At 50.3% G+C, this 26,101-nt stretch overlaps 6 protein-coding genes across 10 annotated transcripts; 3 read left to right on the forward strand and 3 right to left on the reverse strand.

Moving 5' to 3' along the window:
• Positions 1–65: 65 nt before the first annotated feature.
• Positions 66–3,224, reverse strand: unc-45 (unc-45 myosin chaperone). Its single transcript, XM_015182542.2, has 3 exons — positions 3,099–3,224; positions 1,729–3,035; positions 66–1,669 (listed from the first exon to the last, which is right to left on the reverse strand). The coding sequence occupies exons 2-3, from the start codon at positions 3,002–3,004 to the stop codon at positions 105–107; spliced, it is 2,841 nt and encodes a 946-aa protein (XP_015038028.1). The 5' UTR covers positions 3,005–3,035; positions 3,099–3,224; the 3' UTR covers positions 66–104.
• Positions 3,225–3,378: 154 nt separating this feature from the next.
• On the forward strand, positions 3,379–4,222 carry LOC4802716 (dnaJ homolog subfamily C member 30, mitochondrial). The gene has a single exon (XM_001359545.4). The coding sequence runs from the start codon at positions 3,451–3,453 to the stop codon at positions 4,141–4,143; it is 693 nt and encodes a 230-aa protein (XP_001359582.3). The 5' UTR covers positions 3,379–3,450; the 3' UTR covers positions 4,144–4,222.
• On the reverse strand, positions 4,206–5,362 carry LOC4802719 (probable 18S rRNA (guanine-N(7))-methyltransferase). The gene is made up of 4 exons (XM_001359546.4): positions 5,208–5,362; positions 5,114–5,151; positions 4,489–5,054; positions 4,206–4,432 (listed from the first exon to the last, which is right to left on the reverse strand). Exons 1-4 carry the CDS (start codon positions 5,244–5,246, stop codon positions 4,242–4,244), a joined length of 834 nt encoding a protein of 277 aa, XP_001359583.2. The 5' UTR covers positions 5,247–5,362; the 3' UTR covers positions 4,206–4,241.
• Positions 5,363–5,392: 30 nt separating this feature from the next.
• Positions 5,393–23,307, forward strand: LOC4802720 (HEAT repeat-containing protein 5B). 5 transcript variants are annotated; one of them, XM_003736751.3, is made up of 8 exons: positions 5,393–5,558; positions 12,126–12,539; positions 12,601–14,238; positions 14,324–14,597; positions 14,758–14,790; positions 17,296–21,052; positions 22,077–22,097; positions 22,653–23,307. In XM_003736751.3, the coding sequence occupies exons 2-8, from the start codon at positions 12,202–12,204 to the stop codon at positions 22,979–22,981; spliced, it is 6,390 nt and encodes a 2,129-aa protein (XP_003736799.3). In that variant the 5' UTR covers positions 5,393–5,558; positions 12,126–12,201; the 3' UTR covers positions 22,982–23,307. The 5 variants fall into 5 exon arrangements, with proteins under 5 accessions (XP_003736799.3, XP_015038031.2, XP_015038029.2 ...); XM_015182545.2 differs by lacking the exon at positions 5,393–5,558 and adding an exon at positions 9,390–9,818; XM_015182543.2 differs by lacking the exons at positions 5,393–5,558; positions 14,758–14,790 and adding an exon at positions 9,390–9,818.
• Positions 6,436–7,715, forward strand: ImpE3 (Ecdysone-inducible gene E3). Its single transcript, XM_001359547.4, has one exon. The coding sequence runs from the start codon at positions 6,676–6,678 to the stop codon at positions 7,654–7,656; it is 981 nt and encodes a 326-aa protein (XP_001359584.3). The 5' UTR covers positions 6,436–6,675; the 3' UTR covers positions 7,657–7,715.
• Pbp95 (proximal sequence element A Pbp95) lies at positions 23,205–25,773 on the reverse strand. Its single transcript, XM_001359549.4, has 3 exons — positions 25,204–25,773; positions 24,567–25,113; positions 23,205–24,488 (listed from the first exon to the last, which is right to left on the reverse strand). The coding sequence occupies exons 1-3, from the start codon at positions 25,684–25,686 to the stop codon at positions 23,296–23,298; spliced, it is 2,223 nt and encodes a 740-aa protein (XP_001359586.3). The 5' UTR covers positions 25,687–25,773; the 3' UTR covers positions 23,205–23,295.
• Between the last annotated feature and the right edge of the window lie 328 nt (positions 25,774–26,101).

The following is a 26,101-nucleotide window of genomic DNA, read 5'->3' on the forward strand; positions in this document are numbered from 1 at the left end:
TGAGTAGCAGAATGCTTTTTAAGAATGAAGTGAAAACAGGGACAAAGGCACGGTACTAAGTGGAACCGAAATAGTATACGGTATACGGCAAAGAATAAATGAAATTATTCATCAAGAATTTCTGTAATTTTGGCACTCTCGGCAAACACGTCGGGAATTTCGGCATCATCGGATCGCTCAATAATGCGATATCTCTCCGCTGCGGCCAGGCACTGAATTGCCACCTCTCTGGCCTTGGCTCGCGACTCATCCGGTAGCTGGCCGAGGCCGCTCAGCAACTCCATAATGTCCGTCTGGAAGAGCTTCTTGGCAGTCTCCTCGCCGGAATTGATCATATTGAGTATTATGACAATGCCCCGATGCTGAACTGCAGGGCTGGGATTGGCTATCAGTGTGTGGAGTACGTCCAGCCAGCTGGAAACTGCGAATATTTTCTCACAACACTTCTCCGAAACGGAAGTGAGCATGGCCAAGGCCCCGGCACAGGCCATGGCTGTCTCCTCGTCCTCATCCTCGCAGAGAAGGGCCAGGAATTTGACGCGATCGTTTTCGCCCTCGAACATCTTGACCACGTCCCCGGACATCACCAGATTGCAAATGCATTGAGCAGCTGCTCGCGTCAGAAATACATGATCTTCCATCAGGTAGAACTCGATCCTTGACACTCCCTGCTCCTTGACGATGCGCTGGCGGACGCTTTCGTTCATGTTGGCCAAATTGGTGAGAGCCATCAGCGCCTCAAAGTTCTCCAGTGCCGTGCAGTCCTGATGCAGCAGATTCAACAACGGCCGAATGACATCGAGAGATCTTTGGCCGCTGAACGCTACCTCTGGGTTGATGGTTATACCGATTCTGGCGAGAGCCTGGCAGGCATGCCTCTTGCCCTTCTCTGTGCCCTCGAGGGCCATGCGCAGAAGCGCCTTGACGCCGCCATCCTGGACGACCTTTCCGCGCAGCTCCTGGAGTCCACAAACTGCATTCAGAACCCTGGCCATCAGCTCCTGCGAGTTGTGGCTCTCGGTTTTGGCCAGAGCACAGAGTGCGGTGGTGATGCCCTCGTTGGCCAGGATCGTAATACGCTTGTTTATGAAGTCCACATCGTCCAGCTCGTGCTCCTCGGGTATGTGTTGCTTCGCGAACTTGGCCAGCTCCACCATTTCAGGAACCATTTCCTGCTTCTCGTACGCATTGCACAGATTGACGAAGGTGGTTACCACTCCGTACAGACAGGACTGGTCTCCGCCGCGGGTCAGCTCCATCAGAGCGTGTATGGAGGCCTTGTCCTCGATCAGTTTCTCCTTGCATTCGGCATCGAGCGTGAGATAAGCCAGGCCATCGGCAGCCCAGCGTCGAATGTCCTTGTCCTTGCCGGGCTTGATCAAGAAACGGCGACAGGCTTCGGCCAGCTTGAGGGCTGCCCCATCGCCAAATGGCCGAATAGCCGCATCACCTCCCCCGTAGCTGCCAAGCTTGCACAATCCCACAAGGGCGCGGACTCGGATGGCGTCATTTTTGGAGTGGTAGAGCCGCTTGAGTATGTCCACGCCATTCTCAGAAAGAGCCTTGGCCTTGTCCTTTTTGGAGGAGGCGGCTATCAGACACTCGCATGCCACACGCTGCTGCAGCTCATCTTCTGTGGTGGCCATGGCCAAAATCATCTGCAGAATGCCTACGAAAAGATTAGGAATCAGTTAAGTTCAATAAACACACCCCACCCTGAAGACTCACCCTCTCTGGCGATAATTTGGTTGCCAACATCCAGGGGGCCGCTCAGTAAAGCAGTTATAGTCACGATGACGCGCACCTTGGACTCCATGTCGGGCGACAGCAGCTTGTCTTTGATGAACTCGTCGATCTGTTCCACGAAGCGTAACTTGGCCTCGTCATAGTACATGTTCTCATAGACCCTGGCCAGACAGACCGACGCAATTGTAGAGGAGGACGAGGTTATCTCCATGGCACTCTCGTACTTATAGTCCTCCAACTCGGAGCACACCTCCAGGAGGCGGCACAGGCCGCGAATCTCCACCAGACGCTCGGCCCATTCTAGGGCCGCGTAGTGAATGTTTCTGGTGAGCAACTCTATGACGGCATCCCGAGCTGCGCCAGAAATTGTGCGATCCGTGATGCTGTATACCAGACAGGTGAGCAGAGTATCGATCTCTCGATTGTTTTTCGAGCAGAGCTCCTTGTCCGGCTTGGAGTCCGCCTTGTTCTTTAGCCCGGAAAGGGCGTTGATGATGGTCTGAAGACAGTACTGGGCCGTGGCCACGCACTCCTCGTGCTTCTGGTCGAGGACACGCATAAACCAGGGCACACCCAGCTCCGTGAGCACTCCCTTGGTTCGCTCGACGCTGTTCTCGCAGAGGGCGGCCACCACGTACACCATATTTATGTAGATCTCCTGATCCTTCTCCACTTTGGCCAGAGTGGCCACCTTGGCCACACAGTGCTCTTTGTAGAGCAGCTCAGCGCCGGTGGACTCCTTGGCGAGAACCACCAGGTTGTTGGCAGCCGAGCGTCGCTTTTCCAGGGGCGAGGTCAGGTCGAAGGTGAGATCCATCATATTCTTAACCTTGGTCGAGAGTTTGGCATTGCGGGCCACTCGCTCCTGAACAATCACATGCAATCTCTGAAGAACTGGCTGCACCGTTTTGTTGCCCGGATCTGCCTTGAACAGAGCCGTGGCATCGCGGTACGCCTCCTCGTACTTCTCCAGCGATTCGTAAGCCTGGGCGCGCCTGAAAAGAGCCTTTGGGTCGTTGGGAACCAACTTGAGTGACTCTGTGCAATCCTCGACGGCCTTCTCGAACTTTTCCAGCTTCAGGTAGGCAGCTGCGCGGTTCTTGTAGAACACCGGTAGTTCTTTGTGGGTGGCACCCAGCTTGATGGCGTTGCTGTAGTGCTTCACTGCCTCGTCCCACTGGGAACCCTTAAAAGCCTCGTTACCCTTGTCCTTGTGGCTGCCGGCCGAGGCATCGTCGTTGCTGATGGTGTTTGTCATGGTTACACAATTTTCTGAATAAAAGGAGGATCTGATTGTACAGAAAATTTCTTTCCTATAGAGATGATCACTAGTGAATCACGATTTCTCGTACCTTCTGGCCTAAATTTCAATTTCAATAGCCAGAAACTTCTCGATCACTCACACTGCGAGGCACACACACAGATACAGACAGGCTAGAGGGAAAATCAAGCACGCTTTGAAGAAAATTTCAACCAAATGGTGCTTTGCTATGCGGCGTGTCTATATATAAATAAATTCAAAAAATCAAAAACCAAAATAGTTGCAACAGGGTGACATTCGCCGTAGGCCGGCGACACAGCTGTTTGACAGTCAGCTTGGTGCGCAGACAGCTATCGAGATTTCAAGTTCAATCAGCTGATTTGTTTTGCATTATTTCTGTGATATAACAAACGAGAAAAGCATATAAACAAAAGCTTAAAGCCATGTTTCAGCATGGCCCACTATTATGGCGACAACTCTCACGCAATCTCCACACATCCTTCAGCTCACTACAACTGAACTACTACGATGCCCTCGGCATTGGAAAGAAGTGCACTCAAAATGAAATCAAGGCCGCCTATTACAAGCTATCGATGCTCTATCATCCGGATAGGAATCAGGGGAGCGACAGCGCAGCCAAGAAGTTTCGCGACATCAATCAGGCCTACGAGGTCCTGGGTAACTACCGTTTGCGTCGACTTTACGACAAGGGCATTGTTCATACAGCCGGAGCACAATATGCCCAGGATATACACGATGAGCCCGAGCCCGTGGAGGATGACCCTGAGACAAAATTCTACAAGTCCCGCTTTCAGAAGTCCAAAGTAGCCGATTCCGAGGGCCGGACGCCCATCTACGATTTCGACGAATGGTCGAGAAATCACTACGGAAAGTCGTTCGATCGCCGCCAGGCAGCACAGGCTAAGTACGATCGCTTAAAGACCCAAAAGGAGACTAGCAAAGCCTCCACCCAGACGGATGTTGTAATGCTGGCCTTCATTTTTGCCGGCGTCGCCGTTTACCTTATGTTTCTCTCTGAGAGTTCCTACGATACTCCAAAGCAAAAAGCCCAAGAGCGGCACCGGCGGGAATTGGAGGGGCTACCAACCACCTCTACCGAGGGGGAGAAACCATAGTAATACTCTCTAGTCCACAGTGTATATACCGCTAAGCTTAAATGTTTAAATAAATATGCAAATTGTATATAAGACTCGCGTGAGCTGGTTCTCTTTAATCAAAATCGACCAGTGCGTTTGCGTGCCGTGTATTTTGTGTCCGGACGGGTCTCCAAGCCCTGGCGACGTCTCCGCTCCTTCTTGGCCAATATCCAGTCTCGAGATTTCTTCGGAGCCTTGCCGCGCGCCTCGCGACAGGCATCGCGCTTCTTTATGTAGTTTACACGACGCTCCTCCTCCGGTGAGGCACCTGCAACAGGCGAAGCTCAAAACGTGTTTCTTTTTTGTTGCATGCCAGATACTTACCCAACGCCTTCGGCAGCTCCGCCGCTCCACCCGTCATCAGTACCAAGTAGTATTTCTTAGCTTTGGCAGAATTTGGATAGTCCACAACCAATCCGCCGTAGAAGCCGGCCTTCATGGCCTGTGATGTGACCATTTCAATCTGATCGGAATTCTCCGGATAAAACTGAAAAACGGCTCGGGCCGTACGCGTGAGGCAGGAGAAGAGTGTGCTAAAGAACTTGTGCAAACGTTTGTGTGGATTGTGGTAGGTTTTGTCGGCATTGCACAGCCACTGGAGAGCCGAAATTGAGATGGCGCCATCGAAAGTACCCGGCTTAAAGGGCATTCCCTCGCCCATGTCACCCAATATAACATCACCGGCCACCTCCCTCTCGACGGCAATGTCTAGCATTGACTTGGATATGTCTATACCGATCCACATGTGATCGCTGTCCTCCAGGACGCTGCCCGACAGACCAGAGCCACAGCCAATGTCCAGAATCAAGCGGGATTCATCGTCGTCGGGAAAAGCCAGCAGTTCCAGTGCACGCTCGGCCATTTCAACTTGAATTTCAATGATGCGAGTGCTGCAGTAATCCGAAATGAATTAATATTATTCTTTCTACAATCAACGCAAGCCACTTACTTTGTTGAATACTTCTTTGCCTCATTGTCGTTGTAGAACTTTAAGGGGGAGAAAAAACGTTAGCGGCTGATTTGATTGCCTTTTAGTTGCTCACAATTTCCGGCGGTGCTGAGTGCTCAGGTCTTCTGGCCATTATGGATTCCGTTCAATGTTATTTTCTTATATAAAAACAATGTCAGACCAAACAAAATTAATACACGTGCTATAAATCGACTAAGCTAAACAGCTGGTCGTTGACAATCACAGGGATGCGCCGACATGTGCGCACTTATCGCTATCGGTTTAACTATCAATTATACACACAAACGCACATATCAGTATCAGTGCGTAGTGTAGTGAGTTTTCGTAGAAAATTGTGGAAAATTCAATTTCTCATTTAAGTTGTGTGCGTAAATATGTGAGAAGCGGAAAACGAGTGACACGTGCAGGCACCTCAAGTGAAACGGTGAGTTGTGCAGTCCAAATTGTACAAATTTCCTGTAATGACAGCACTTGTGTGAAGCTGTGGGTGTGTGTGGGAGTTGTCGTCGAATTTTGAGACTGCAACAGATAGCGGCACCAATATAAATATATTATTATGTGTGTGTGTAATTTATGACGCTTTAACCAATACTTATGACTAGCGCTAATGCCAATTAGCTGCAGGTGGAAATGAAAAAATTCTGCAAAAGCCATGGCTTATAGTTTGTGTGTATTCCTAGTACATGTTGTGTGTGTGTATGTGTGTGTGTGCGTGTGTGGGTAAATAGTTTCAAGCTGCGCTGTCCGTTAGGCGGTGCTCAAGAAGACTAGTGACACAATTTGCAATCGAAACCCGTTATAGTGACCCGGTTTACCTTGTGCCGTTTTGTTGCTGCCTCAAAAAAAAGCGAAAACTTTTCTATGCTCACGGGAACAACAATCTTCAGATATAAACAACAACAACAGGTTAATGTTTAGCTTCTCTGGCAGGTAGAATATACTCTCTCTGTTTCGCTCTCCTCTCTCTCTCTATTCTGGTTCTCTCTGTTTGGGCAAGAAGCTTTCTTGCAAGGGTGCTTTTTTTTGACACTCGATCAATCACTCTCAAACTTTCGCAGTGCAAAAAAAACTGCATTCAAGACTCGAAACCTGCATTTCTTTCGATTTAATTTATTTTATACCTTTTTCAAGCAAATAAAACAAAAGACCAATTTCAGGTTTATTTTCGGGTGGCTTCTGTGTGTGTGTTTTTTTTTTTGCATATTTATGAGGCAGGCACCTTTCTTGGAAAACAGGTTCTTATATTTTTTGGCAACGGAACATCTTTCACTCTTTTCCAAGAACAACTCTCCAAGACGCGACGGTTACAAAATTTACGCAACAAGCGGCAAACGCGGTCGCTGGCCTCTGGGCCCAACAAGTTTGCCAAAAAAGAAACCCCGAGAGCATCCATTTTGGAAACCAGATACAGATACCGAGATCCAGGTGGAACTACTCATCGATGCTCGCTGGCTGCTGGGAAGCAGTTTTAGTTGTTCGCCCAAAGCTCCCCCGATCAAAACGTTCCCGGTTAAACGTTCGAAGATACTTAATCCAGTAAAATGCGTAGTTGTTTAAGGCCGAAGGTTTTGCTGGCGCTACTGCTGGGATTACTCTTGAGCCCGGCGGAGCCTGCCAATCTGTTGACCAGCTACCTGCCCGCATCCATGCAGGCGCTGGCCTACTACATCGACCTGCTGCAGTACGAGCCGCTTTCCAGCACCACCATTGAGCCGCCATTCAACGCAAATGGCTCTGACATGGACTCGAATGGCGGTGGTTCGACGACACCATTGCCTCCCGCGCCCGCGCCCGCGCTTACACCCATCAAGCCCAAAACAACAACCCGACGTCCAGCAGGCTCGGGTTCGGGCTCTGGCTGGTGGCAACCGCCCAGTTGGTGGGAGACACCGCAACGAACTTCGACCACGGAGCGCCCCACCTCGGCCCCCACGCCTGCACACAGGCCGGCTCTGTTTGCACCCGCCCCAGAGCCGGCGCTCGAGGGTCATGCCCTTTTCAATGAAATCGGAGACGATGCTGACTTTGACAAGCTGCCCCTTTCGCTGATACGCGACATCCAGAGCGAGATACGGCACGATGACTTCACAAACGATGTCGAATCGCTGGACAATTTTCTGCGCCTGTACGACGACAACTACGGGCGGGCGGCCTTTGACTTTGAGTCCGCCATGGACCGCTGGAGCACCGCTTCGACGGCGGGCAAAAAGCGAGTGCCGCCCACCAAGCCCTACGTGGACTTTTTGCTGGTCTACGACCTGCTCAAGCGAGACGCGAAGGCAGCCAATCTCAACAAGTACGAGGGCTACTCCGAGGACCTTCTCGAGCAGCTTTCCGAGCTGTCCACTGCCTCGGCGGCCAGGCAACTGCACACCATGTTCCAGAGAATGCTGGATCGCGGGGACATCCAGCGCAGTGATGTGGTGGCTCGTGTCCAGGGCATTGTCAAAGATCTGGGCAACCCCAATAGCGCCACTTCCAAGGCGTTGTCCTTTATACCCAGCATGCAGTTCTTACCCTAAACCTAAGCCTAACTAAGCCATAATAAAGTCGAGGAACCTATTAGCCTCTCCTATACGTATACCTATCCCTACTCCACACCCTTGCCCAATCTCCCTTTAATCGGTAGAAAGTGGCATTCCAATCAGGATTGTCCAGGCGGCATCTTCGTACATAACATATTGAACCCAGGTTGATGAGTTAGGTGCTAAGTACTTCGTAAAGAATTTGCACAAGTGACTCCAAATATCGAAAATCACCAATTATACTAAACAAGTTGTATAATTTCCTCTGTGGGAACTGCAGGTCTCGATTTAGTTGAAGCTTTTATACCCTGCACTTTTATACCCTTTTTTCACTTGGGTATTGCTATTGTGATCGTACAGATATATGGGAGGAAAAAGTTTATGGTTTTCGTGGGTTGAGAAAGAAGCACACGTAGCATTCTTCGATTGAAGAATGTCAGACAAGATAAAGTGAAAGTGAGAAAAGTTAGTACATATGTATATACTTTACTCTGTATCTGTCGATCTGCTGGCAGCGCAGCAGCAATGAAACGATAAAGTCAGACGCTGAAATTACAAGGTGCGACAGTGATCTTCAGATACAGCTAGCCATTGTATCGGACCGAATACAAAATTCTATGAAAGTGAAAATTTAGAAAAATTAAAATTCACAAAATCGCAGTTTTTGAATTTTTGAAAAAGATGTTGGGTGTACAATTCAGGCCTGCAATCTCATATTTGCTTAGTCAGAGTACATTAGAAATGATAAAAATCCGGGAGCGATGAGTGAAGTCTCGCAAAATTCTCGCAGACGGACTCAGAAAGAGCACTTACCTGACGAAAAAAGAGTGACGACAAAGTCTCGCAAAACTATCGAAAAAGGCGAAAAAGTGTATTAGAGGCTTGCGGGTAACTCTAGCCATCCATAGTATTATTTTTAAATTAATATATACATATATAGTAATATAATAAACATGATTATTTGTTTACACCGGGATTTAAGGAAAGATTTTCTTTAGAAGACGCTGACTTCGACCGAATAACTCAAAAATTCTTTCTGTACGCCCAGGACAGAGTGTCGACGGGGCAAAAACAAATTAAATTGAATTCACTAATCTAATTAATCTATTCATTGTACTATAAAAATTAAAATTTCGGCTCGCAAAAGATAGTATAAAGGGCTCGCAAACGATATTGCAAAAGATATCATAAAAGGCTCGCAAACGATATTGCAAAAGTCACGCAAAAGATATCATAAAAGGCTTGAAACGATATTGCAAAAGTCTCGCAAAAGATCCGTTTTTGAGCTATCGAAAATGAAACTTTCACTGCCACAAACTGAGCGACTAGTGTAATTTTTTTTATCGTTTTCAGATCTTAATTCGATAGTTTTACACGGCTGAGTTTCGCCACTAACCATACAGTACTGTATGTATGGTGTGTGGTTGTGGTGTAGTGGTTCGCGTAACTCTCGTTTGCGATATCGCTAACGAAGTTTTTGTCCACTGGGGAATTGTTGTGAAACCGGACCACATTAGGTCTTTCGTTTGATAATCGTTATCGTCATTAACGATTAATCGTTATTTGCATTTTGTTGCTGTCTCTGCCGCTGCACTCTCCGTCAGCTGCTCGGCGGCCTTCTGCTCTCTTTCTCCCTTCCACATGGTTGTCGCGCTCTCAATGGGTGGTGGGTTGGTTTTTTTGCAAGCGCTGCTTTGGCCGCGCTGCTCTGCTCTCCCAATTTCATTTCATTTGCCGTTTGGCTGCGCGTAGCACCGCAGTACCGCCACGCTCCCGAATTATCTCATTTATTCTGTTTGCCGTTTTCCGTTTGCTGTTTTTATTCCATTCAACGTCAAGTGATTCAAAAATCCCATTCGGGGGAAAGGAAGTGAAAAAATACACAGCCTTTGTGGCTAGCCATTCGACTTGAAGGTTGAAGATTGCGTTTGTTCAGTGTGCGATGGGACAAAGTTATTGATTTGTGAGAAAGTTGCAACCTGCAAGCGAACAGGCGAGGCAGGGCAAGGCAGCAACAACATATTGGCCCAGCCAAAGAAAGTTTTCTTTTCTTTCGTTCGTTCGGCGGCTGTAATGCTTTGAGCCATTGCCGGAATGGAAAACCTTAACTTTGCACGCACGCCGCAATTTCTGCGCAAAGTTATCAACGAGGCGCGCAGGTAAAACAAAAAACAACAATATCAAACACCAAACATATAGGTGGGAGGGAAGACGGGTGGGAAAAGTCAAGCAACCCACCACCAAGAAATCAACACCCACCCGCCAGCCGCCACACCACACCACACCACGAACCAACACAAACCGCCACACACCACAGAATGTTATAGAGAGACACCCTGTACTCCGTAGATGGACATGTCGTCTAGCCTGTCTATGTGGTTTGTTATGGTCTGCTCTTATATGTTGCACCTTACAGGTTTTACTTGTTTTCCTTTAAGACCTGCAGCAGCAACAGCAGCCCAGTACCGTCTTATGTAACTTTAGCCTACAGACGTAAATTGTTGGCGGTTTGGGGTCCTCCTAAGCCAGGCCTCTGCATTCACTGCTGTGCCCCTTCTGTGCGCGCACACGCGCCACTTGAGGAGACCGCAAACAAAGACGGAAGGCAGTAAACCAAACCAATTCTCCTTGGGCTAACCAAATATCTGGATACCCTTAGGAATCCAATTTCATAGATTCATTTCTCAGATAAATTACATATTTGTATCGAACGGTATTTTTGTTAGCATTTTATATAGAGCTGCAAAAGAGAATACTCGAGAAAACCACAAGAACAACACACATTGCGTGTGCATGACTCGATACATTAATGCTCGACTCGAGACGCACAAGCGAATGCTTCTAAATTTGAAAGGCCGATCCAAATGCATTCACTGTAGGGTATTCCATACAGAATGGTGCACTGTGCCCCTTTTCTCTCGACCAGCCATACCCCCACTCACCCTCACACCTAGTATCCTTTCCATTGTCTTTCTTTGTGCCACAGCACATACCCGTTACCCATAGCCGGCGGATATCATTTCGTATATGTACAAGCAATGACGGGGGCCCTCCGGCAGCTCCTCCTCGTTTCGTTTTTTCGAACAAAAGTCTTTGTTTCGTATTAATAATTTGGCTCCTCTTGACTTTGTCCCCATCTATGTCAATGGGCTGTGCGCTATCGAGTCCAAGGCGACAGCTCTTTCCCGTGCTTATCGGAAAGCTGAATGGAAATATGTGTGGGTGGGTGCTGCCCCATTTTACGAGGGGTAGGGGCGCGGACTTGCTTCTGGCTATGGTGCAGCTTCCGTTGGAGCGTGCCAAGTGGTGTTACACCGATATGTATATCAAATATATTTGAATATTTCTTTGGCAGACGTACGCGTACTCGTGCATATGGGAGTCGTCATTCCCATCGTCATATACGTACATATATAGACCGAGTGATGCATGCTTTTCCACACAATCCGGTGGCAGGCAGCATCTCTTCTTCCTTTCTCTTTCTATTCGCTCCGTAAAGCACTGCTGATACCCTGTACTTGTTTTCTATGTACTGTGTTTCTCTTTACAATCATTACAAAGCTGAAACATATATATTGATTGAAACATTTGTGTTCAAAGTTATGCAGAAGGCGATCTGTTTTATGAAAATCCATGAGAATCGAATTCTTATTCTAAATTCGGAAATAAATGTTTTAAAATACTCGTGTCCTGTCCCATCTGCATCTTTTTTTATTTCTGAAATGAAAACAAGTTTTTCTGATAGACTGATAAGCTTTTCCAATCTATAGATCAAATAATGATCATATTTTTCGAATTTTCTTGAATTTATTCTTCAATTTTGAATTTGAACGTTTTTGGTATCATAAAAGGTAAATTTAAGCTGCAAAATTTCTTGAAAACTATTTTTAAAACACTCAGGTAAAGAATAACTGCTCTAAAAATTACAAAAAATAAAACAACGTTAAGAAAATCAACCATGCGCCATTATAAATTGTCTGATGCCCAAGTCTATCAGTTTCACAGGCTCTTGTATAGTACACATGTTATTGAATGAAATGGTTGATATTTGGTTCCGTGAGTCATATTCGAGTTTGTCAATCAGCTCTAGTGGGACAGAGGTTGAATCACATTGTTTTCCACGATTCCGCCCATGCAAATTCGAGGGCAATGGGTATCCCATAGTACTATAGGATAGTACAACATCTGTTTGTTGTGATGACCTAATTGTGTGGACAAATAGTGAGATAAAAAACTAGTATTTCGGGGGAATTTTAAAAAAGAAACTATAAAGTTTGATAGATCAATAGTGCATATGTTGATCGATATAGCAGCTGCTTGATAATCGTTGGAGCAGAAATAATTGTGGGTTCAAGGTCGAAGATCCATAGTCATTCGCGCATGATCCATGTGTTTATGAATTAATTAACGAAACATTCCACAATTCATTTATTTTGCTTGTGTGTGCTTCTCCGCGTTCTTTGCAGATCGTTTATACACACCGCCCCATCCGCTCGGGGACAGCATCCAGAGGAGGCGTCAACAGAGCCACCACACGACGAAATGGAACTCGCCCACACACTGACCCTCAACGAGGAGGCCATGAAGCAGCTGCCGGAGCCGAAGCGGCCGGTGTTCGAGCTGGAGTGGCTGCGGTACCTGGAGAAGTCGCTGCCCCATGTGGCCAAGCACGAGATCAAGGCCAACCAGAAGAAGCTGGTCCAGCAGCTGTCCGAGCGCATCCAGGGTGCCCCCGGTCCGCCCATGCGGAAGCTGATAGCCAGCGCCCTGGCCACCCTCTTCTCGGTGGGCGACACCTTCATGCTCTTCGACACGGTGAATGCATGCAATGATATCCTGAAGAACAAGGATGATTCGCCCAGCTATCTGCCCACCAAGCTGTAAGATATATCAGGCCCAATCCTAGATCCAATTATATTCCGATACTATTCCCTTCCGCAGCGCTGCCATTTGCGTCTTGGGCTCCATGTACGAGAAGCTCGGCAGGATGATGGGCAGAACCTATGAGGACACTGTCCAGATACTCATACGCACCCTGAAGAACGCCGAGTCGCAAGCACGGATCGAGATCATGCACACCCTGGAGAAGGTCAGCGCCGGCATGGGCACGGCCATTGCCAACGTGCACAAGGACATCTACAAGGCGGCCAAGCACTGCCTGCTCGACCGGGTAATGGCCGTGCGCGTGGCCGCCGCCCGCTGCATACTCAAGATGATATACAGTGCCCCGTTCCTGTACCAGACGGAGCTTGAGAGCCTGGGAACGCTCTGCTTCCGCGCCTTTGATGGGAGCAACTACGAGGTGCGCTGCGCTGTGGCCCAGCTGCTGGGCACGCTCCTGGCCTACACCCAGCAGCTGGCGGAGGCGGCCCTAAACAAGAAGGCCAATCAGACGGTCGTCCTGCAGGCGGGCAAGGGAGCCACGCAGCGGCTGGTGTCGCTGGACGAGGCGCTGGGCATACTGATGTCGGGATTTCTGCGGGGCGGAGCCTCCTTCCTCAAGGGAACCGGGGAGATCATCAAGGGCAGCTCCGGAGTGAATCGGGAGGTGCGTGTGGGCGTCACCCATGCGTACGTGGTGTTTGTCCAATTCATGGGCAGCGTCTGGCTGGAGCGCCAGTTGAGCGTGTTCCTGGCCCACGTCCTGGATCTGGTGGCCAATCCGAAGGCCGCCTGCTCGCACGTGGACGCCGTCTACTCGCGTAAGTGCATCAACTTCATTCTGCGCTCAACGATCGGCAAGATGCTGGGGGAGAAGGCCCAGACCGCCGCCTGCAAGGAGCTCATCCATCTGGTGGCGAAGCAGATGAACTCGATCGACTTCAATCCGGAGAACGCCAAGGACTCCAACCAAGAGACCCTCTTCAGCCAGCACCTGCTCGTGTGCGCCCTCCAGGAGCTGAGCTCCCTGTTCATCTGCCTGGGCACTACGGCCCAGAACCTGCTCGGAGACCAGTCCCTGCAGACCATCGACGCCACGTGCGCGGTGCTGGTCCATCCGTGCGCCGCCGCTAGACTGGCGGCCGCCTGGTGCCTGCGCTGCTGCTGCGTGGCCGTGCCCAGCCAGATAACGCCGCTCGTCGACCGCTTCATCGAAGCTATCGAGCAGATGCGCTCCTCACCGGAGGCCATCGCCGGCTATAGCTGCGCCCTGGCGGCCATTTTGGGCAGCGTGCGCTACTCCCCGCTGGGCATACCCCACACCAAGGGCAAGGTGGTGTTCAACTGCGCCGAGGAGCTGCTGCGCTCCGCCTCCCAGAATAGCCGCATGTCGCTGCACCGCACCCAGGCCGGCTGGCTGTTGATCGGGGCTATCATGACTCTGGGATCGCCGGTGGTCAAGGGTCTGCTGCCACGCATGCTGCTCCTGTGGCGCAACTCCTTCCCGCGCTCCAACAAGGAGCTCGAGTCGGAGAAGGCCCGCGGGGACGCCTTCACCTGGCAGGTGACGCTCGAGGGACGTGCGGGTGCCCTCTCTGTGATGCACAGCTTCCTGCTCAATTGTCCGGAACTGGTCAGCGAGGACATCACCCGACGGCTACTCACTCCAATCGAGAGTGCGCTGGCCATGCTGGTCAAGTGAGTACATATCCAGATCTATATCTCTCCTGCCTTCAACCTCTTTGTTATGTGCGAATGGTAACGATGATGTTTCGCCTTGCAGTTTGGCCACTGTTCTCAAGAGCTATGGCACCCAATTGAAGGCTCCGGCGGCCATGGTGCGCCTACGTCTCTTCGAGACGCTGACTCTGCTGCCGCCCAATGCTTTGGAGGCCTCCTACACGCATCTCCTCCGCATGCTCGTCTCGGAGTTTACGCTCTCGGACAACGCGGCCAACACCACCAACTCGCTGCTGCGCACGCTCTGCCACGGCGATGACTCCATTATTCTCGGCACCTGGCTCCAGGAGACCAACCATCGTACTATCGAGGATCAGGTGGGTTGTCTAGCCGGTCGGAAAAAAAGACCCCTCCGGGGTTGTCTGTAGGGCTATTTTACTGTGTGTCCTGTGTTCGTGGTGTGCTAACAAATCTCTCTCCTTTGAATCCTTTCTCCCCCATCCTCTCTCTACTCTGTGTAACTATGCATTCCCAAAGATGGAGCCCAATCGCAAAGTAGATGGCGAGCATGTAAGTGAATTGCAGCGGCTCAATCGCTTATGCTTTGCTTTCCTTATGATTTCTTCTCAGAATCGGAGTTCTGTTCAGTTTCGTTCTCTATTTTTGTTTTCGTTTTAGTTTTTCTTTTGCATGAACACATAGGAATCTACTCCTCAATGCTTATCTAACCCTTCTATTGGGCTTTTTGCTGGCTGCTTTTTCTAATGTTTAAATTCAGTTGAATACACATAGATATTTACATATATATACAGTTTATTGTGGAGTATGATGTGTTAGAAATCGATTTTTAAACTAGGCCAAACATGAGATCTTATATTGTAGAGTTATCTAGATATACGTAACATGTTTATTGAACCAGGAGCGTTTTCCTTATTAGCATTTATTCAAGGAAATGGATTAGGCCAGAAATATTTCTCCAATGAGCACTGGGCATAAGCGAGACTTTAATTTGGTGAGTCTTAATGTGACAGTCATGATATGGGAGGGTGAAACATTGAGCGTAGAACTGTCTGTTATTCGAGTGTCATTCGAGTATTTCTTTTTTAACATAGTTCAAATTCAAACAGAGTCCAATCTGTCCGTTAGCCGTGAAGATGTTTATCTGAACCGCCGCCTGGCAGCGTTAGGCTTAATGCTTGAATTCTTGGTTCTAGGAACTAAAGCATGGTGTCTAATCTTTTCCAGTTTGTTTCTGATTCAGTATTGGATTTATTGAGGCCCGATTCCTTTATTGATGCGAGGGACGAGGGACTCAATGACTTGTTATCGTCATGGATTGTATTGTGGTTGAGAAGGTGGCTCACTACCGTGTTTGCGAAAACTCTGTATCTGTATCTCGGTTATACCTCCTATCATTATTTATATTTCGGATCAATCCATCTGCTTCGCCGGTAACCGTGGCTTTAAGAAGCCACATCTTCCGTACCGTGGGCACAGTTGTTTTATGAATCAAAACAGATCATGGAACTGTGATCATTTTAGTATTTCCCCATCAAACTTTGGAATACTGGTGCGTGGAAGCTGCCGTCATCATGGCTTGACGAGTCTAGTCTTGCGAATGCTCTTTACACCACCTTTTTCAGTCGTATCCTCCTCTTACTGGTTGCTCATACTCCTCACGAATGCTGAAGTAAACAAATCACTTGAAGTGCGTCCTCCCGCCTCTGGAAACTGTTTCAGATTGCTTTTTATGGAAGGCAATTCGCTGTAAGCCTCCGTTGGCTGGTGGCTCAGATGATTCTCTGACGTTCGACTGACGTTCCTCACGATTGCCTGAATTCTGCATAAGCTTTTAATTGAAGATCGCCACGTACTTATGCACTGTTGCACGAAGGTCCAGGTAGAGGCGGCTGCCAGGCTGTTTTATTCGCTGTGTAGCGGGATGCGCTCCAAAATGCAACCGATGTTGGTCAAAAGAGTAATATTGCAGACGACGTACCGGATGGAGGGATTTGTGGTGTTCTCCAGTCTATGGAAGGCACGTACAACAACTAAATGTGATCGCCTCGATGGTAATCGACTTGCAGGCTTGCTCTTGGCTGATTATCTGAATGTGTGAGATTGGCCGAGGTGGTGGGACTTAATGGTACCGTAAGTGTCTGGCCTGGTGCCAACTTGTATAGAAGCTGTCTTGAATCCTTTCACTGTCGCTTGGTTGACAGTTTAAACAGATTACCAAGGTCGGGGTCACCAAATGTTATTATGTGTGTATGTTTTTCTATGTGGGTTGTGGAGAGAGTATCCTACGGTGCACAAAGAGGGTCAGAAGAACCGACGACAGCCTTTGATGATTGTGATGGAAGATGAGTGAGATGCAGTTGATGATACTGTTTCTGATACCATGATATTGTTGTCTGATTTGCTATTGGGCATTTGTGATAGGCAGCAACTGCACCAGTGTTCTTTGCACTCCGAGGAGCGATTACTTTTGACTCAGCTAAAGAACTTGCAGCCTATTCCGCTTCCGTGTGAGGGCATATTTAAGTATCTATCGGTACAGCGGGCAGGGGGCAGGAATTACTCTGAGTTCTAGATTTAATAGTACGAGCAATGCCCATAGATATTTGAATATCTAGTAGACCAGTATACAGAATGGTTAAGCTTCAGTGCTTCACTGATTGGGAGTCGAGTCGAGGGTGCTGTTCTTTAACAAAGCAGAACAGAATGACATTGATTCGCTGTACAAATTACCCATAAGCGAACGGAATCCTTCGTTTTCATTGATTGTTCCTAGAGCCAATCGTTTTTCAGTATTATTATACTTTTGCTTCGAATGTAGTTTGCATTACCACAAATATGTTCTGTGGCACATACTCGCATGCGTATATTTTATTCAGCCATGCTCCGGTTATCGCAAATCGCATAAGCCGTTGCTAGTGAGCTTGCGACTTCAGACATTAATAAATATAAATTGGTGAAAACCAGAGCATGGCTGATTGCTCTGTTAAATTACTCACTACTCACTCGTTCTGGAATGAAACACTTCGACTAATGACCCACTTTCTACTCCATTAGCTGCAGCCCAATAGTGCGGCTGGTTCGGGGGCCCTGGAGCACGATCCCTGCTGCCTGTACCGCCCCAGTTGGTACGCCCATGGAAACGGCAGCGGCAGTAGCAGCGGCTCAGCCACGACGTCCGGAACTGGGAACTCCGGAGGCAGCAGCTCTGGAAACCTACAGCTGATCAACAAGGCCCAGCAGTGTCCCGGTCCCCTGCCGCTGGGCGTGGCTGTGATCGACATGTCCGTGACGCTGTACGGCACCATCTTCCCGAAGGTGGCCAACAAGCATCGGCTGCAGATGCTGGAGCACTTTGGCGAGTGCATCAAGCAGGCGAAGAGCAGCCGCCAGGAGGCGGTCCAGATGAACATCTTCACGGCGCTGCTGTGCGCGCTAAAGAATCTGACGGACAGCAAGACGAGCCTGGGCCAGGAGGATGTGCGGAGGAGTGCAACAGGTCTAATCGTGGCCTCGCTGACCAGTGCCAACTCCACGATACGCTGCGCGGGAGGCGAGGCTCTGGGAAGGCTGGCTCAGGTCGTGGGCGACTCGCACTTCACCGCCGAACTGGCGCAGAACAGCTTTGACAAGCTCAAGTCGGCCAGGGATGTGGTTACACGCACGGGACACTCGCACGCCCTCGGTTGCCTGCACCGGTATGTGGGCGGCATGGGCTCCTCTCAGCACCTGAGCACCAGCGTGTCCATCCTGCTGGCCCTAGCCCAGGACAGCGCCTCGCCGGTGGTGCAAGTTTGGTCGCTGTACGCCCTGGCTCAGATCGCCGACTCCGGCGGTCCCATGTTCCGGGGCTATGTGGAGGCAGCGCTCACGATGTCCCTCAAATTGCTGCTCAGCGTCCCGCATGCTCATGTGGATGTGCATCAGTGTGTGGGTCGCGTGGTCAATGCCCTGATCACCACCGTAGGACCGGAGCTGCAGGGAAGCGCTGCTGGAGTCAGTGCCATGCGCGGCTCCTTCCTGTGCTCAGCCGCCCTTCTGCAGGCGCACGCGGACCCCCTGGTTCAAGCCGAGGCGATCGGCTGTCTGCAGCAGCTGCATCTGTTCGCCTGCAAGTCCCTGCAGCTGGACTCGCTGGTCCCGACGCTGGTCAAGATGCTCGCCAGCAACTACTTCATCCTGCGCAAGGCGGCAGTCTCATGCCTGCGCCAGCTGGCGCATCGCGAGGCGAAGGAAGTGTGCGAGCTGGCGCTCACCATAAGCCCGGAGCAATGTCCGGACCTAGTGCTAACCGAGTACGGACTCCCCGGGCTGCTCTTCTCGATGCTGGACACCGAAACGGATGCCGAAATGCTGAAGAACATCCACGACACCTTGACCTCCATGCTGCAGATGTTGGCGGCAGACAATCTCAGCTCCTGGCTGAGTCTATGCAAGAATGTGCTCACGGTGGCCGCAGAGGGCGGCCTGGCCGAGGACTGTCCCCCCACTGGGGCGGATCACGCGAACAAGGATCACACGTCGGGGCAGGAGGAGGACGACGACGAGGAGGAAGAGTATGCCGACGATGTGACCGAGTACAGGGCGGAGGAGAACACATCCACCCATCCGGCAGTACAGCCCCGCTGGCCGACCCGCGTCTTTGCCTCCCACTGCGTCCGGAGGATCATCTCCAGCTGCGAAGCCTCCAGTCCCATGCACTTCGACCTGCTCCAGGCCAAAGAGCAGCAGATGATCAAGTCCCGAGGCGACTACCTAATCCTCCATTTGGCGGAGCTCATCCGCATGTCCTTCATGGCGGCCACCTCCGACTCAGACCAGCTGCGGCTGGAGGGACTGCGCACCCTCCAGGAGATCATCGATCGCTTCGCCAACGTCCCAGAGCCCGAGTTTCCCGGCCACCTGCTGCTCGAGCAGTTCCAGGCGCAAGTGGGGGCCGCCCTGCGTCCCGCTTTTGCCCCAGACACGCCCTCCCACGTGACGGCTGCCGCCTGTGAGGTGTGCTCCGCGTGGATCGGCTCGGGAGTGGCGCGGGACATCAGCGACCTGCGACGCGTCCACCAGCTGCTCGTGAGCTCCCTCAGCAAGCTGTACACGAAGACGAACAGCACCCAGCTGTACAACGAGTCCATGGCCACGCTGGAGAAGCTGAGCATCCTCAAGGCTTGGGCCGAGGTCTATATTGTGGCCATGATGGGCAACGGCAAGGCGCCGGCCTCCCTCCTCTCGCTGCAGTCGCAGCAGACTGCCGCCGTCCACTCCCTGACTGCCGTGGAGGCGGATGTGGACCAAGACCCCACGCCCGACAGCAGGGGCGAGAGTCTGCTGGGACTGGTGCAGCCGGAGCTGCATAATCTGTCCACGCACTGGCTGAACGCCATGAAGGACCACGCTCTGCTGCTGCTGCCGGCCGAGTTCCAGTCGCAGCTGCCGCACGATGGCGGCGCCTTCTACACCACGGATACCATTAACTCCTCGAAGCCGCATTACATGACCAGCTGGCCTCCGCTGTTGTACGCCTCGGCCCTGTGGCTGCGGGACGAGGGCTTCGCCCGACACCAGGAAACAGCCGCCAGCTCATCGGCGGAGTCCAACAACAACCACATAACGCACGGCTCCCTTTCGGCGGACCGATTCCACATGATATTCGGCATCTGTATGGAGGCCCTGTGCAGCATGCGCAGCTCGGAGAAGCCCAAAAACATCGTCAGCTGCCTGCGATCCCTGCACAGCATCTTCGACTCGAAGTGGGCGCGCCAGCAGCTGATCAAGGATCGAGCCCTGACCATCGAACTGTGTCACGTGCTGCACCGACAGATCCTGACGCGCGACGAGCTGTTGGTCCAGCTGCTGTGCGTGGAGATCCTCAAGCAGACCATCCAGGCGGCGCGCGAGGATCTCGACAACAGGCGCGACGACAACGCCAATGCCGAAGACAGCCTGCAGCTGGGCGAGGACAACTCCATGCAGCCCGGCAGCTCGCACGTGTACGCCGTGCTGGAGGTGTGCCTCTGCCTGTTCGTTCGCCAGATACCGAGTATGAACCCAACCAAGCAGAGCGGCTCGGGCCTCCAGCTGGACTACGCCTACGCCAAGTTCCACTCCACCGCCTCCTTCTTCTCCGTCCTGAGCGACGACAGTGGTCTGCTGGTAGCCAGTGGGCTGCAGTGCGTCGAACAGCTGTTGGACCTCTGCACGCCACGCGGAGCCCTCACCATTCTGCCCACCATCCTGTACATGACCACTAGCATCATCAAGGAAATAGCCAACAAGTCCGCCATAGACAGCAGCATCCTGGCCAACACCAGCGCCGTGCAGGCGGCCCTTCAGTGCCTGCGCTCGGTCTGCGTGCATCGGTGGTCGCGGCAGGCGGACACCGCCGAGGACTGGCAGCAGCTGCTGCAGAGCGCCTTGGCTACCGTCATAGATCTCACCAAGACGGCTGGCGACAACGAGGAGCGCAGAGTGGATGAGGTCACTATGCTGCTAGCCATCGCCGTCTTCATTCTCCATACCCCAGCCTCCGTGGTGGCCGCGCCCTCGCTGCAGTATCCTTGCATCAACCACTTCCGGCAGTGCCTGCAGTCCGAGCACCTGTCGGTCAAACTGAAGTGCATCGAGACCACGCGCTCCATTTTCGCCAGTGCCGAGCTGAAGACGGCCACCCCCTACATCCACGCCCTGGCCCCGCGCATCATCAAGTCCCTGTACGCGGAGTCCAGCAAGACGCCAGCCAGCGAACTGGAGCTGCAGGTCACCCTGGAGAGCATTGTCACCGTGGAGCAGCTGATCGATCTGGCTGAGCCACAGCACCGTAAGTGCTCATGTTTAAGGCGATTACTGATCGCTCTCTCGAGTTGTCTTTCCATTCGGGGTATTCCTGTTCATCAAGTCATGGAGCCTTATTCTGGGATTGATCATTTCTCTTCTGCCTATAAATAGCATTATTTTCCATTTTTTCCGCTACTTTCTGTGTCCATGAAACACATGCCATATGGGGGTTTCTTGCGACATAAACTTCTGTATCCCTTAGTCGAATGCGTGTGCACGAGAGAGTGGCCGAGCTCGAGTAATACCTTCTGGCTTTCCAACCAAATCCTAAATATCCTAAAGAAATCGTGTACCATAGAAATGTATGGGCGTTATTCAGCATACGAGAAATTAAGCTAGATTATATATATATATCTATATATAGTAGATAGGAAATCCATTCAATATCGATATCAATAGCTGTCAATAGAAACCATTAAATGGAACAGAGAAGAAAAGATTGCAAACCTTGAGAACAGATGAGGGATAAGAGGCCTCTTCGCTTCACACAAACCTATTCCGACAGAAAGAGCTTTATTCTCAGAAAAATGATTCCATACATTGTTCCGTAGTCAAACTATAGATATATCCCATTTGTAGGGTGTGCAGAGATACACTTGTACTCGTACATAAAAGAACATATTTCGATTTTGGTTTCGCTAGACTTCATTTTATTATTTTTTAACGGGAATACCCTCTACATAGTCTATAGCTTGTTTCGCGGAAACCCCTTTCCCTCCCCCACTAGTTGACACTCCACCTTGTCCATCGCATCGGCATATTCCATCCACATTTGCATTTGCCGTTAAGCCGCGGCGCCTTGTTCTCTCTCTCTCTCTCTGTCTCTCTATCTCTCTCTTTGAATGCAGCCGACAAAAACAATAATATAACAGCACATTTGCGAGACAAGAACAAGAAATTCGACTATTACATATTTGCTCTTTTCTCTCCGTCTCCGTCTTCTCTTTTTAATCAATTCACAAACCATCTAAAACACACACGAAATTAAACCAAATTAAAACCGTTAGGAAACATGAACTTGCTACAAGGTAAATGAAAGAGCACGATCAAAAGAATGCACATGTTTCATGCCACGCCCTCCCCACAGTGCGTTTCCGAACAGCAAGACAGTTGGAGACGTAATACGAGGAATACGAGGAGATTTACAGATCCCATCCTAAATCCAATGTCCGTACATCCAGTCTGCGATCTGTTATCGATCGAACACATATTTGAGACCCAGAACTATATAACATACTATACAAATCGAGTGGAAGCGAGTGGAAGTGGACTCGTCTCGGCGCTTATGCGGAAACCCATACCAACTGTCTATTGGCTCGAAAACGCATTGTACTACTACTCTATTGCACAGTTATTGTTATTGCACAAACCCATAGAATAGTTGATGTGGAACGTATAGTTTAGTTGTAGATGCTGTACACAGACGGAATCACGCTTTAATTGTTGCATGTTTGATGGTCGTATACTTAAATTGTGGACAGCTGGCACCCAATGGGGTCGCACTTGTTGCATAGAACAGATGTTCAGTGTCCTCTGCAAACACTCGAAATAGTATTAATCAACATTCTCTACCATGTTCACAGACATACAAATGCTGACGTTGCTGGTGCCTGTACTGATTGGTTTCCTGGCCGATCCCAGCCGCCTTCGAACCTTGGCCAAATACCAGCGACAGCTGCACGAGCAGGCCCTGCAGTGGCTGCTCAAGATTGGGCCGAAATACCCGAAGGAGTTCAAGGCACTGATGGGTCAGACACCGGAGCTGCGCCAGAAACTGGAGGCAGCCATACGCAGTCAGCAGCAGTCAATTAACATTGCCCAGAAGGCAACGGAAGCCCAGAGGAACGGTCTGCTGGCCAAGCCACAGAAGCCGACCATCAAGCTGAAGACGGACTTTAGCAACTTCCAATGAACACGAATACGAATCGTCATCTGTTAAAGCTGCTAATGCAATGCTTCTTTGTGCTCTATTAGATCTACTTACAGTCTGCTACAGAAAATGCTTTGCAGTGCAAATTATGAACATTCGCCCATCGCTCGGGGAGGGGCGCGTTCCATTCTCCCTGGAGGTGTGCCTTTGTTTTTCCTTTGCCTAAAATGTACTCGTACTATAAACATACAGACACACACTCAAACACGCGATGAAAGTACCTACAACTTTATAAATTATATTTGTTAGCTATTATAATGAGTAATATACGATGCGATATAAAGTAAACAATAAACTTATAAAGGCAAGAAGTCCTCCTCCTCCTTGAAGCTCATCCCCTCATCTTCGCTGAGGGGCTCCAATTTCGGTTTCTTCCTCTGTGGCTCAGCCAATCGGTTGACATGTGCCATTTGCTTGACTGCAATTTGTCTGCTCAGTTCCTCCTGCGTCGATCGTGCCCCGGATTCAATGTAGTTGGCCAAAGGTCTTGGCAAGGCCATCAGGTGAGAGGGCAGCTCATCGAAGAGATGCGTTTCAAGTCGGCTCAGCAGAATGGTGCGATAAAACAGGGCTCGCAGACGGTGCCGGAATTGCTGGATGTGCGGCGAGGACTCGTCGTAGGCTGGGGACTCAGCGGGGGAGAGCTTTCCACTGTCGCCGGATAATATGCAAATGGCACGGAATCCCATCATCGTTGACCAGTTGGGGGGCAAGAGTAGCGAGTCCTGGGATGGATTTTGGTCCTTTTTTTTTGGCAGCGTCTTGAGCAATTGGTTGTAGGAACTACACAATTTCAGGGGCATTGAAACGCTCTGAATGGGCTTAAAGTTCTTGGCCGCTGGTGGCTTGTAGTTTAACGCCTCGATCACATATGCGAGATTCAAGGCATCCTTGGGTATCGAAAAGTGTTCCAACGACGGTGATGCCCTCAGTTGAAGATCGTAGCTATATTTGAAGTACTCATAGACCTGCACATCTATTTCGCTGGGCCCGACTTTTATGTTAGAGCTCCTTCTCTCCCCTGCTCTCGATGGACGCGTTTGATGCTTCGGCGGATCGATGGAGTCAGGATCCTGCTGCCACACTTCCAGACACTCCGCCCAATTGTCAGCCGTGACGATATTGTTTTTATTTTTAAAACACCTTCGGCGCGGAAAGTCTGCGACCGTGGCCGAAGGATGCTGCTCTAGGAAGCGTTTTATTACCAAGAAACGCGTCCTGCAACTGGTCCGAGTGTGATTTCCAAGATGCGCAGCACAGTTCACCCACTGAGCGGCCCCGTGCTCCGTGACAAAATCCATCAGTTTGGTGTCGTCCAGCACCGACCAAGGGTCGGTCTTGGTGCGTTGGGCGAGGTTATTGTGGTATCGGGTACGGAGCTGTGCCAGCGAGCGGTTGGGAAACAGAGTGCGGGGAAAGCTATTGAATTTACCATTGTACTCCTCCACGGCAGCAAAGAGCATTATGTCCTCCGTCGTGGTGAAGGGTGCTGCAATTGAAATAAGCCGAAAATGTTTAGTTGGAGGAACGTTGGGGGAGAAAGTCCATTCCATTCCACACTGCTCACCATGGCTGATGCTTGGATGCAGCGTATACGTATAGCGTCCGATCAGAGTGGACTTGGACCTGCCGGGAAAGTGTTCCGACACCCGCTGCCAATTGATCTGGCCATTCACAGTATTCATTTCGACAAGACGCTTTAGTGTCTCATTGTCCTTCTCGGTCCATCGAACACTGGACGATGGCTCCAGGTGGTGACGGAACGCCACCAGGACACGCACGAAACACTGATAGTCCGATCGCCGATCCAACGCCGAAGCTATCTTCTCCCAGTTCTGCATGTGATTCGCTTTGGCCGCCGCCACCAGAGCTGCGTCCTCCGACGCACTCCAGTCCTCGCGGCTCAGCTGCGGATGTAGATAAACGCGCCACATTGCCTCTGAGCTGTAGGTAGAATGACGGAACTCCAAGTCCAGAGTACTGATCTGGGTCCAGTCGATGCTAAAGCTGCTGTCGGCGTTGGCCAGCAGACTGGCCAGAGAGCGAACATGTCGCTCGATGGGCTTTCGCTTGAGAGAGCTTGGAGCCTTTTCACAGGCGGCATGGTCCAGCAGCTGTTGTAGGTCAGTGGGTCAGTAGGGAGGACAATTAGTCTGGTCCGTGAAAGTTTCTCAAAAATGCGGCTCGTTCGGCCAAAGACTCACCTGTTGCTTGATGCCCATAATCAAATTCTTCTTGTCCAGAATAGTCCACACGTGTTTGGAGCGCATATCGAAGTCCGAGGGAAACATCTCCGTGTGACTACGCGCCTCGTAGTCCTCGTTATTCGGACAACTGCGTCCATCAATATCTCGAAAATACAAATTTCCCTTGAAGTGGAAGGTGGCTCCACGGCGGATCGCTCCACATATTCCATACATTTCAGTGCTTCCCTTATTAAGCCTGCTGTTACATTGGGTGCGCGGCTTTAGGCGGCGGATTAAAATCTCCTCGTTCCGTGCATATCGAGCCCGGACAGATTTCAGCAACGCTAGAACCTTTGCGCGCACTTGGTGCAGGCGTCGCTGCAGCTCATGGTTGAGCAGCAGGGCATTGGTCTCGCTCGGCTCTGAGGTGGCTATTAGCAGCGATGTGATCTCTGCCAGCAGTTGATTGGGGTTCAAACTAAGCAGGTTCTCGACATCCATCGCGCACGCATCGCTCGTTTTGTTTATATTGCAAATTGTGAAATAGTGATGGCCCAAAGACCAACTATCGAATTATGATGAGCAGGATCTGTGTTTGGTAAAAACCCAGTGCTGTCAACTGTTAGACCAAAAATAGCTGTTTTTGTTGCAAATTTGAAACACATGGCTAAATTTAAAACTAAACAGTTAATTTTTTGTCAGAATCGGACCTATAGCTTATTATCGGACTTATTGTACCATTGTACCAAATGTATTTAGGCATTGCCTGCGCAACAAGTATCTGTAAATAATTTAAATATATTCCATTATTAAATGGCCATCCTATTCCTGACCTTGGATTTACCTATGTTGACCTGGGGTAAGACGTGAAAACTTCAGCCCAAGACGGCCAATAGCTATATAACCATATGCAAAA

Source organism: Drosophila pseudoobscura, chromosome 2 (genome assembly GCF_009870125.1).
Source record: "Drosophila pseudoobscura strain MV-25-SWS-2005 chromosome 2, UCI_Dpse_MV25, whole genome shotgun sequence".
NCBI lineage: Eukaryota > Metazoa > Arthropoda > Insecta > Diptera > Drosophilidae > Drosophila > Drosophila pseudoobscura.